At 36.6% G+C, this 12673-nt stretch overlaps 1 protein-coding gene across 1 annotated transcript in view; it reads right to left on the reverse strand.

Annotated features, from left to right (window-relative positions):
• The window catches only part of EPHA3 (EPH receptor A3), a 413601-nt gene that overhangs the window by 156670 nt on the left and 244258 nt on the right, over positions 1–12673 (reverse strand). Inside the window, exons 4-5 of the mRNA XM_027874169.1 lie at positions 3101–3256; positions 2075–2410 (exon numbers count right to left, since the gene is read on the reverse strand). Coding sequence (XP_027729970.1) covers positions 2075–2410; positions 3101–3256 — 492 coding nt within the window. The remainder of the gene's footprint in view (positions 1–2074; positions 2411–3100; positions 3257–12673) is intronic.

Genomic DNA, 12673 nt, shown 5'->3' on the forward strand with positions numbered 1-12673 from the left:
TAAAATAAGGCTAGTACAACTCCACTACCATCACTTTTACCCTCACCACCACTGAAGAGTTCTAAGGCATCTTTCTTCCTTAACTTATCAAGTCCTCTGACTGTGTTCCTTGGAATACTTGCAAATTTGGGACTAAGGATATGTTTTAAAGTTAAACATAAAATTTAATTTTAGACAGAAGGGAAAAAAGTGATATTCTTCCAAAATACAAGCTTTTCTTTTTTTGTCCTGCTATTTAGTTTAATATAGGTTAACTTTTTTAAGGCAAATTTCATTTCCACATTATTCTGTATTCTGCCATAAGTAGATAGCCTAGAGAGACTGACTTTCAAAAACACTCAAATAGAACTGAAAAATAGTAAAATTAGGATTGGGTAAATAAAATTGAAATTCTTATTGACCTGAGCAGAAATCACAAGTAATGGCAAATCTGAAAGACATCTCAGCTATATCATTTCATTTCTTATTTAAAAAAAAAAAAGGAAAAGAAAAACAGAATTGAGAATATGCTTAGATCAAGCATCAACAAGTATCTATGTATATTTAAAATTCACATTCTTCCTCTCTCTTCTAAACCCTCAGCACTGACGACAGGGAGAAAGCATTGCAAAAATCTGTGGTTAATCATCTCTCCCCCTGCGCCAGCATCTCCACACACCCCAGCATACACAGTCTTAATGAAGGCTATACAGACCTTTGACCCCTTACACTTCTATCACAGAGCCTCTTAGTTGAGTCTCTAAGGGTTGGAGCTAATCCCTCTACATCTTCAGAAGGTCCACTGCTAAGTCTTTCTCAACCTGACCCAAACCTACCTTTCAACCTTATTACGTATTACAACTCATTCTGTATTATAAAATCCAGCCTCACGGACTTTCTTGTTGTTTCTTACAATGTGATAAACTGTCTTTTGTCTTGGTCCCTTTGCACTGACTATCCTTACTCCAAGGAATCACTTATGTTTTGCCCTGTCACCTGGGATGTAGCATGTACTTCTATTGACTCTCCACTATTTTCGTTACTTGAGTATAAAGAATGTCTCTTTCCATATATATGGGGCTCTCCACTCTCTTCTTTAATACTGGTAGGGAGAGGGAGGGACTATACTTGACCTAATAGATTCAGGAGAATCTGTCACTTACACAGCAGGAGAGATTCACAAATAGGCTCTTTGCAAATTAACATGAGTATGCCTAATTAACTTACAACAAAATGATGGCTATGTATAACATTAAATATATGTAAGAATCACTTTTCTACTAGCTTTATTCTATTATAAAACTATACTCTTGTTATGTGTGCTTAGTTATTCACATGGTATTCACATGCTTTATTATTCATTTAGTATAATAAAGCACTCAGTTTTTAAAAATTGAAGAATACCATTCATGACTATATGCAAGTAAACTGCAGCCAATCTAAAGGTATTCTATGCAAAGCATAAACAAAACATCACATCTTTGCATCTTTGAAGAGATCCATAGCTAAGTGCTATATATAATTTTGGACACAGCAGTATCAATCTTATTAGAGAGGGTTGTAAGAGAGAGCAGAGAATTAGAACATATGATAGATGAGAAAAATAGAAAAAACAGTCTTGCTACATCTAAAGAAACGGGGAAATGATGGGGAGAGGAAGGGAGGAATTGTTATGGGAGAGGGTGAGGAAAGATATCATTCTGTACCACTGGGGGAAAAATCAGTGATATTTTTAAACCACACAGTGTCGATTAGGAATTAGGAAAAATAAAACATTGTTGGCTGGTCTCATGGGTCAAAGCACTGAACAATTTATATCAGGAAACTGTCTAGACTATTCTTATAAACAAAACTCTTATAAGTGATGGTATTCTAGTCATATGTCATATTCCACCTAAAAGATTATTTTAATATCTCATGCATCACTAGTGTCCTTTCAAATGATCTCTCTCTCTCTCTCTCTCTCTCTCTCTCTCTCTCTCTCTCTCTCTCTCTCTCTCTCTCTCTCTCTCCCTCTCTCTGTCTCTCCAAGGGTTGATGTCCATTGTTTGATTTTAATTTGGAATAGATAAGAAGAAAACTGTAAGATACTTACCAGCCTGATTGGTTGTTATGCTGACTGCAGCAAACTGTCTTGGGGATGAACTCATGTCAGACACTCCATTAACTGCATCAATCTCAAATGTATAGTTAGTGTGTGCTAGAAGGTCTACCACTGTTACTGTGGTGTTGGTTAGTCCAAATTGTCGTGGCAGGAAGTGAACATTGGGGCTGCAGGGCTCACACTGTTTAACACTACTCCCACATTTTTTACATATAATGTTGAAGGCCACATCTTTCCTGCCTCCTGTGTCCTGGGGCCAACTCCAGTCCAGTATAACAGAGGTCTCGTTGATATTAGATATAACATTTCTTGGTGCAGATGGTGGTCCTGCAAGGTAGTTCAATAAGGAAGATTAATAAGCTTCACTTCTCTTTTCTGCAACATGTGAAACAGAAAATTTACAAATGGAACTGCAATGGTAAAATAATTGTCTTATCTTTATTATCTGTCTATAAACTGCCCATATGAGACATTAGATAACTGGCATAAAGAAACAAGTGTAAGTGCCCTCTCCAATCCATTGTGAGTCAAAACTGAAGAACTTTCAGAAAGTCACACAAAACAAATTAGTATTAATTTTAATTTCTATATGAAGGATCATTTTGAAAACTCTGATATTAGTTTGTAAATCTTAGTCCTTTCTTTTCCCCCTTTGAAACTCTGACAGAAAACAGCCAGGATGAATGTAAACTTCAAAGTATAAATTCCAAGTCTCTAGGTTTCCATAACCTGTCCAATATAAATTTTGTAACATGAATTAAGCCTTTTGTTTGGGGGGTGGGGAGTGGAGTGGAGTGGTACTAGTATGGCCATTGCTTTGTATCAAATTCATTTTGTGATAAATGTTGCATTTGTGGTGAGCCAGGAATGAAAAGAGAAATTCAGAAAGAAGCTTCAATTGCACATGAACAACATAAAGAAATATGCCAGAAGAGAAAAATTAAAAAAAATAGCCAAACAAATAAAAAGGAAAACCAAACAAAACATGGGGTCATGGGTTGCAGCAAAACTACTCACGGGTACAAGCCATGGATGGAGGATCTTTGTCTGCTCTGAAGTAATTATTCTCACACCTGCAGTCCATGGCACCATCCTCCTGGGTAGAGCTATGAGGCGGGCACTTGGAACACTTCAAATTGCCAGCAGAGGCCTTGTAGAAACCTGGTCGACAAGCTGTAAAAAAAAATCATCGGTGCTCTTTTATTAATCCTGCTGGAGGTTTGCATGAAAAAAAAAATGATGACTCCTTTTGGATTTTTTTTTCTTTTAATTCTCTCAGCTATCATTTACTAAGCTCTTACTATATTACCAAGACAATTTGCTAAGTGTTGGATATATAAAGATGAAATAACATTCCCTGCCCTCAAAGGTCTTACAATTAATCCTAGCAGGGAGTTAACAACAGCAAAAAGTACCTTAAAGTCACAAGATTATAGGTTTTTGGTACCAGAGAAGAAAGAAATGTCCATCTTGTGTTTATAGCTTTACTCAATATTGGGTTATTTGAAGGGGGGGAATATATTTTGTCATCTAGGTCACTTCCTTATCTGAATTCTTAACTGAATTTATCATTTATGCCATATGAGTTTGCATTTTATTACAATAATGATAGACCTCCTGGGATAAGTCCAATTTAATACAATTTGCATATATTAGGCACCAACTACATACAAATGACTACATCATTCATCCTGAAAAGGATTGCCTTCTATAACTATTACAAGTGGTCATACAGCCTCTTGTTGGAGACTTAAAGTGATTTGAAATGCAGTACCTCACTGAATAAACAATTGAACTCAGAGTCATATAAATCTGTCTCTCTAAAACTTTTATCTATTACTTCAAGTTCTGTCCCTTAGTGCCAAGAAGAACATGACAGTCATCATGGCAGTCTTTCAAATACTTGAAGACAGTTATTTATGTCCCCCTTCCATTTTATATTCTCTAGATTAAATCTCTACAGTTACTTTAACCATCTTCCTCACTATTCTCAGGACTGTTTCAGCTTTTTGGTATCATTTTTGTGCATTCCCAGTGGGTAACATGCCAGGATAAAAGGTGGTCCGGGTTCTAAGACATGCAATCCCTAGTTTCTATGTACTCTCATAATAGTTGGGTCTATTTATCTTTCTCTCCTTATAAAGCCTTCCATGATCTGACTCCTATCCTACCTTCCCTCATCCTCCCCAAGCCATTCACTCCACACAACTGAACATAATGTTCCAGTTAGTATCCAGAACTGAACATAATAATTCAATTGAGATCTGACCATTGCAGAGAACAGAAGGATTATCCAACACTTTGCCCTAAGTTCTATGCTTCTACTACTGTAATCAAAATCTGGTCTAGCTCTTTTAGCCACAATTTAGCCACAATACCTTACTGTTAACTCACAATAAACTTGAAGTTCCCTAAAATTTACATTTCTTTTTTTCAAAAATAGTATTCTTATGTTTCCCATTTAGTATTGATGAAGTTGATTTTTTCATTCCTAATATAGGACCTTACATTGTTCCTATTAAATTTAATATTGGCTCCTATCCATTGTTCTAGCTTTTCAAGGTCTTTTGGTTCTTGATTCTTCCTGATTGGCATTAATTCATAGCTTATATGAAATGGACATCTTGAAATTTAGGGAATAGTTCAAAAGACTGATATGGTTCATAATTACCAGAATGGTGTTTGTTTGTTTTCAAAGAGGACATATGGATAAGAAGGAAAAAGTTCCTCTTTCTAATGTTGTTTTCCACAAACTGTTGTAGAAATTATGTATAATGCTATATGGACAACAAGGTGGCACAGTGAATAGAGTGTCAACCTTGAAGTCAGGAAGATCCATCTTCCTGAATTCAGATACGGCCTCAGACAGTTACTAGCTGTGTGACCCTAGGTAAGTCACTTAACCCTTTTTATCTCAGTTTTTCATCTGTAAAATGAGTTGGAGAAAGGAATGGCACACTACTCCGAGTATCTTTGTTCTCCTTATTCTGTTCACTTCATTGTGTATCAGTTCATATAAGTCTTCCCAGGGTTTTGTTTTATTTTGTTTTGCTTTTTGAAACCATTCTGCTTGTCATTTCTTATAGTATTTATGATCATTTTTTATAGTATTCCATCACAATCACATACAATAGCTTGTTCAACCATTCTCCAATTGATGGGCATTGCTTCAATTTCCAATTCTTTGCCACTACTAAAAGAATCGCTATAAATATTTTTGTACATACAGGTTTTTTTTTATTTGATCTCTTTGGTATACAGAGTGAGTAATAGCATTGCTGGGTCAAAGGGTATGTATAGTTTTAGAGCCTTTTGGGACTAATTCAAAATGTTTTCCAGAATGGTCAGACCAGCTGACAATTCTATCAACAATGCATTAGTGTCCTAATTTTTCCATATCTCCTCTAGCATTTATCATTTTCCTTTTCTGTCATGTTAGCCAATCTGATGGGCATGAAGTAGTACTTCAGAGTGGTTTTCATTTGCATTTCTCTCATTATTAGTCATTTAGGGCATTTTTTTATATGACTATTGATACCTTTGATGGCTTCTTCTAAAAACTGTTGTTATATCCATTTATCAATTGGAAAATGGCTCTTTTTTATAAATTTGGCTCAGTTCTCTACATATTTGAGAAATGATCTGGGCATACTTCTTGAATATATTAAAGCAATGGTTTGTGAACACCTGAAAAAGTATAGTGGTGATCACTGATAACCAGTTTAGAATTATTTAGAATGTCATTATAGAATAACTTCCTCTTCATTTGTGATTTTGAACTTAACATAATGTGTAGCACGTAGTAGACTGCCAAGTGTTTATTGAATTGAATTGAATTGAACTAATAGCATTTTTTATATGAGTAGGTCAGGGAAATGTGATAAAGTTTCTTATGAGATTCTTGTGGACAAGATAGAGAAATGCCTACTAGATAAAAATACAGTGAGGTGGATACAGTGCTGGTCGAATAACTGTTTTAAACATAAATATTTAAGGGTATAGGGGTGTCAATTGAGTAAATCAATTAAACCAACCCATCCCACCTAAAGTAAATGATCTGTTTCAGGTAAGGGCATATCTCTATTTTACTAAGTGTGAATAAAGCGTTACAGTCATACCACCTGAGGTCTATGTAAAACCAAGAAGCTAGTTGGAATTAGAGATTTGAGGGTTTGGCAGGAGAAAGAGCTATTCCTGAATAAAATCACGTCAGGAGAGAGGAGAGCACTTCAGTCCTGACCCAAGTCTTCTCCCTAACCCTGGCCAAAAGAAAACCTAGAGAATTTCAAAGGTTCAGCAGAATTTTGTACTTCCCATTTTCCCATCAGCATCCTAGCAGGTTCTCCACAATCCAAGTTCAGTATTGGGAGCCACAGACAGACTAGATGAGCATTTAAGGTTCTACAAAGAACCCTACAGAAAAGCTGCACCACATCTAAAGGGAAAGGACACTGGAAAAAAAGGACATTCAGAAGTTAGGTTACTCTCCTGATACATTTGTTATAATCTTGGAGCCATTTTCCCCTAGATTCTATATGTACTGGTGGGAAAGTTTATGTATCACAGGCATATGGGAGGATGCTCTTTTTACTTAAATTTCCTTTTTTTTTAACTTTTTTTTTATTATTTTTAGGCAATTGGGGTTAAGTGACTTACCCAGGGTTACACAGCTAGTAAGTGTCAAGTGTTTGGTCTGAAGACAGATTTGAACTCAGGTCCTCCTGACTTCAGGGCCAGTGCTCTATCCACTGTATCACCTAACTGCCCCTTACTTAAATTTCCTGTTGGGAACTCTTGGCATATTGATTTTTCTTAACAACAGAAGCAGTAAATACATACAACATGTATCAGAATTTTTGTGTGTGGTTTGTCCTTTGTTCTCAAATAGGACCACGATGTCAGGGAGATGATGATATGACTTGCATTTGACTTTGACTTGAGTGAGGGAGGGCTTTGCAAAGTCACCAGCCTCACTTTATCCTTCAGAGCGATCTGGGTCCAATGGACAAATATTCATCAGGACAACTAGAGATGGCCCAGGACACAGTGGAGACCTTAAGCTAAAGTCTTTTCAAGTTCTCACTTTGAGTGAGGCAACACCCATTCTATGAATAGGCCCCTTCAATAATAAAAAAAAGAATAGCTAAGTCATTTACAGCTGATCATCTTACAATATTTCTGTTACTTTGTAAATAGCACCTTTCACTTTGCAGCAGTTCATGTAAGCCTTTCCAGGTTTTGCTGAGAGCATCCCAAACATTATTTATTATAGTACAATAGTATTCTGTCATAATCACATACCACAACTTGCTCAGTCATTTCCCAATTGATGGGCATCCCCTCAATTTCTAATGCTTTGCCCCCAGACAAAGCTGCTATAAATATTTCTGTACATATAAGTCCTTTTCCTTTTTGGTTTTATTATCTCTTTTGCTATACAGACCTAGTAATGGTATTGCTAAGTCAAAAGGTATGCATGTTTTCATAGCCCTTTGGGTATAGTTCCTAATTGCTCTACACAATCAGTTCACAACTCTACCAACAGTGCATTAATGTCTCATTTTTCCCACATCCCCTCCAACATTTACCTTTTCTGTCCTATTAGCCAATTTAACAGGTATGAGGTAGTACCTCAAAATTATTTTAATTTGCATTTCTCCAATCAATAATGAGAGCATTTTTCATATGGCTACAGATAGCTTTGATTACTTCATCTAAAAACTTACCATAGATCTTGATAATTTATCAACTAGGGAATGGTCAAGTTTCAGGAGTTTTGTGTAGTTGTTTTCAAAGATACTTCTAGGGATCTGTAAAATTTCAGTTCTTCCAACGTGGTATGATCTAAGAAGAGGTATTTACTACTATCCTAGTGTATGCCCTGGTCTATGAGCAACCACCAGCACTTTTTTCTGCCCTGGAACTGTGAGGAGGGCCCCCAGCTCCACTGAGGCCACAAGCTCCACTGTGCTAGTGCTCCTCCTAACCCAGGGACTGCCAACCAGAACTGTGACCCAGATCTGAATATGGGCAAAGCAACAGAGTCCTACCTCAGTGCTAGCAAAAAGATACCTCTAATCTCCTTCTGACCAACATTACTGTCTATGGGCTGAGAGCTCCAGAAGCAGCCACTGCCACTGTAGATTTAATCACTCCCAAAGCCTGTTCTGGGTTTGTTGGGGCCAGATCTGCACTGGCATCACTTGTACTGGACTGTGCTCCTCTCTCACCCTGGTGCAACAGACCTTTCCTGCTGGCCTTCCAAATTGTCTTGGGCTGGACATTTGTTTCACTCCATCTTTTTGTGGGTTCTGCTGCTCCAGAATTTTTTAGTCATTTTTTAAAGGTATTTGGAGGATTTTAGGTGAGAGCTTGGATGAGTCATTGCCTTTACTCCACCATCTTGGCTCTGTCCCCTCACTCCCCCAAAAAAAGAAATTTTAAAAAATGCTTATATGTTGTTCTGTTCCTAATATGGGATGCTTACTGCCTAGTGATTTTATTTCTGAGGTACATACAGTTTCAGATTCTTTGCCATGCTCATGCAAAACAATTTCATTTGCCATAATGGATCCAAAGTGTGACTCCCAAGTCTTAGAATCAATTAAGATGTATCATCTCTGGCATGGAGAAACCATCCTCTCTCTCTCTCTCTCTCTCCTCTGCTTCTCTCTCTCTTTCTCTGCCTTTCTCTAACTCTCTGTCTCAGTGTCACTCTCTGTGTCTTTTCATATGTCAGGAAGAGTTAGACACAACTGAAAGGACTGAACAAAAAGCACAAATCTAATAGTGGAGGCCAGTCAGGTGGCTCAGTGGATAGACAGTTGGACCTAGAGTCAAGAAGATCTGAATTCAAATTCTGACTTACTCACTCAGCAGCTGTGCGACCCTGAGAAAGTCACCTTTGTTTGCTTTAATTCCCTGAAAAGGAAATGGCAAACTACTTCAGTATCTTTGCCAAGAAAACCCTATATGAAATTACGAAGGGTCAGACATGAATGAATGGCTGAATAACAGCAGTGTAATATTACACATTCTTATTTGTCAGACACTGATAAAAATTATTTATGACTATTACCTTTAGGATAGAAAAAAGAGGGGCAATTAAATTTATTTTTATATCTCTTAAGTAATTGATAAGAAGCTAACACTACTATTTTCCAGGCTAGTTGAAAATGATTGCACAACTTAATAGTGAGACTTAAGCATCCTAAAGGGGTGGTCTGAACACCCTGGCTTAAATCTATCCAGGGTAAGTCCTACAGCTGAGTTGATGAAATATCCTGGGGGGTGGGGAAGCGGGACTAAGGGGTATAACTGTTCTTGTTCAAAGGTGGGGAGGGTAGGGAGGACAGGCAGCAACCAAGAAGATGGCAATTCTAGTGTCCCAGAGGACTGATAGAAAAGACCCATTGATGTTGGTCTCTCTTTATATAGAAACAAATGCCACCTATTCTTTTGTCCTCTGTGTATAGATAAAACATTCTGAAGTGAAGGAGACCCTTATTCTAAAAGCCTACTCTAAGAGATAAGTTAGAAGAGTTAATCATTAAATCTGTAAAATAGGGATAAAAATAGTATCTATCTTATAGAGTTGTTGTGATGATCAAATGAAATAATAAAGGCAAAGTGATCTGTAAACCTTAAAGAGTTATATAAATATGAGTTATCATTATTATTATTATTTTATATTATAGGCTCTATACTAGTGGGTTTCCAATTTAGACACAGGTGTAATATGTTATGTCTCTTGACATTTTGCCAAAAAATACTTTAGAAAGGGATAAAAGATCTGGGGTTCTTTTCAATGCCTAATATTTTAAGACACTGTATATTTAAAAGTCACATAAATTTGTTTTCTATGCATCTGTATGTGTGATATTATCACAAACTTGAATGCATTATACTATACTTTATCACACACACACAAATCTAAAGCATTTATAAACACTAAATCCAATAAAATTCATGGGAATTTTTTTAATAAGGTGAAGAGGATTTTGCCTTTTCTAAAGGGCAAAAGATTCTTGGTGATGTTCCAAAACTAGAGAGATTTTGATAGTCTCAGTAAAGAGAATACAAAGTGTCACTCTTCTACTGCCAAAGTTTTGATTACCCTTGTCTTTGCTTGGATAACTTCCTATTTGTTTACTGCAATTACTAAGTTGGTAGATAGTGTGCATAGAAAGACAAGTCCTGGTATATATCACTGAAAACTTGCTAAATGTATATATTTCTTCCACACTTAAAAAGACAGTAAAATACACAAACATATTTGTGTTTAATTTAATTTGTGTTTAATTCTAATAAGTTAGAATTAAAAAGGAATAAATCTATCAATTACAAAATTATTCATAACGATAGTACAGTACAGTAAGAAATGGATGTGATGTGTCACTGATATAGAGGAAGAGAGTAAAGTATAAAAACAGTGAATATCTTAAAAGAAAAATAATTTTGCAAATTGCTGTCTGTGAAGTATGTGATAGGTGAAAAAAGTGATATTACAAATACTACCCATGCCTTGAGTAATTACAAAGAGCATTAAGATATAGTCTCAGCCTTATTAAAAAAAAGAAACAACAGCCAGTTTCTGGTGCTATAATTGATGGGATTGAACTCTGCAGATACAGTGAATGGGTAAAGTTACCTTAGTGAAAGGAAAACAAATGCAGTTAGTAAACCATAGTAGTTACTGTTGAAAGAAAGGAGAGGGCCTTTCAATTGCAAAGTTAATTTTGTCTATAGTTGACTAATGTATTTGACTTTGAGAGGAAAACATGGTCCTAATTAAGGGTTAAATGGTTCATTTCAATCTGAATTAAAATTAAATTAAAAAAAAATAAAGCTGTTGGTAAATAGAGACCTCTTAGTATTCAGATCTTCAGCCCTCTATACACAGAGCAAAATCACCAATTCCCAGCCATAAACACAAAGTAATGACCTGAACCAGCATTGACTAAACAGATGATTTCCTGGCCCTGCTATTCCAGCCTTGACAGGACCTATTCGCCTGTACAAGGTCAAAGCAACTGTTTATTTGCAAAATGAGCTGCACTCCCCCATCTTACAGGAACTCTATTCTTTGCTATGTGAATAGAGGTACAAAGATTTGAGGCAAGGCTGAGACATTTCAATATATTGGAAGTGACTTTGTGCAGTCATTAAGCACTGTCTGTAATGGTCAACATTTACAAAGTGATGGAGTATTTCCTTCTTTTGTTCCTCCCGCTGTTCAATAAAAACTGCTTGGGGCAAAATGCCATGCAACATTAAAATGTAAGGGGATTTTAACACAATCCTGTCTCAGTCAAAAGGTTTTCTTTTCTTCTCCATGATGATTTAGCAAGACAGGTGCCAGTAACTCAGGGATATATCTAACTTCCACCACAACGAGCATGTTAAAACCCATCCTGGCCCCAAATAGACTGTCTTATGCCAGACTTTCAAACTGCTAGCACTTCCAAGTACCAACACAATATCCTCAAAGTAACAGTAGCCACGATTCTGTATTCTAGATGTTAAATTCCCAGAGAACAAGGGACATGTGGGTAACCTTGTAAAATGCTTTGTTGGGTCTGACATAACCACATGAGTTCTAAATAAATGTTTTTCTAGGTGAGCCATTCCAGGGACTGTCAAACGTAGGCACACACTGGAAAGGAACAGTGGGAAAGCTGTTCGGACTGGAACAAGCTATTACTTGTAACTTTAGGTCACCAATTAGAAGACGCCTAAATTCTGTATCACACTCTTTCAGGCTGGGTAGCTATCCCCAAAGTGATGTTGCAAATGCACATACATTGGGGCCCAAGAAATCATTAAACCTAGCATCTTTTTAAGTGGGTTAAGTTAGGCATTAGATGAGAAGGTAGGTGGCACAGTGGATAGAGCCTTGGGCTTGGAGTGAGGAAGTATCCTCTTTCTGAGTTCAAATCTGGATTCGGACACTTACTAGCTGTGTGCCCCTGGATAAGTCACTTAACCCTGTTGGTCTCAATTTCCTCATTTGTAAAATGAGCTGGAGAAGGAAATAAAAAATCACTCCAGTGTCTTGGTCAAAAAAACCCCAAAAGGGGTACTGAAGAGTCAGACATGACTGAAAAGCGACTAAGCAACAATAAAAAAGTCATCAAGAATCAGGATCATTGTGTCAAATTCATAAGCCTGGATTAAAATGTTTCATAAAAATGCGAATGGTCCTCATTCACCCATTTACATTGCATGTATAACAATATAAACAAACAACAACAAATACCTTGGGTAGCACATGTGTTTAAGAGTCTTATTTTGTAGCCTCACGCTAATAGAACAATGTCTTTTACATATTAGGTACTCAAAACATATTTATTGAATTTAACCTATCATTTCAAATATACACAAGATGACATGGATTATTAAAGGCAGAGTGGCATAATAGAGTACTTTTTGAGGTTGGAGGGGTAGTAGATATCTCATTTGATTTGGCATCAGAAAGATTATGTATAGAACACAGAAGGATAGAGGGGAAGATGAGCAATGTTCTGACAAGGAATTTTTATGCTACTTTTTTTTGAATTCATGAGGATATTCTGGAACATGACTGATAAT

This window comes from Vombatus ursinus, unplaced genomic scaffold (assembly GCF_900497805.2).
Source record: "Vombatus ursinus unplaced genomic scaffold, bare-nosed wombat genome assembly UNPS02014805.1, whole genome shotgun sequence".
Classification (NCBI taxonomy): domain Eukaryota; kingdom Metazoa; phylum Chordata; class Mammalia; order Diprotodontia; family Vombatidae; genus Vombatus; species Vombatus ursinus.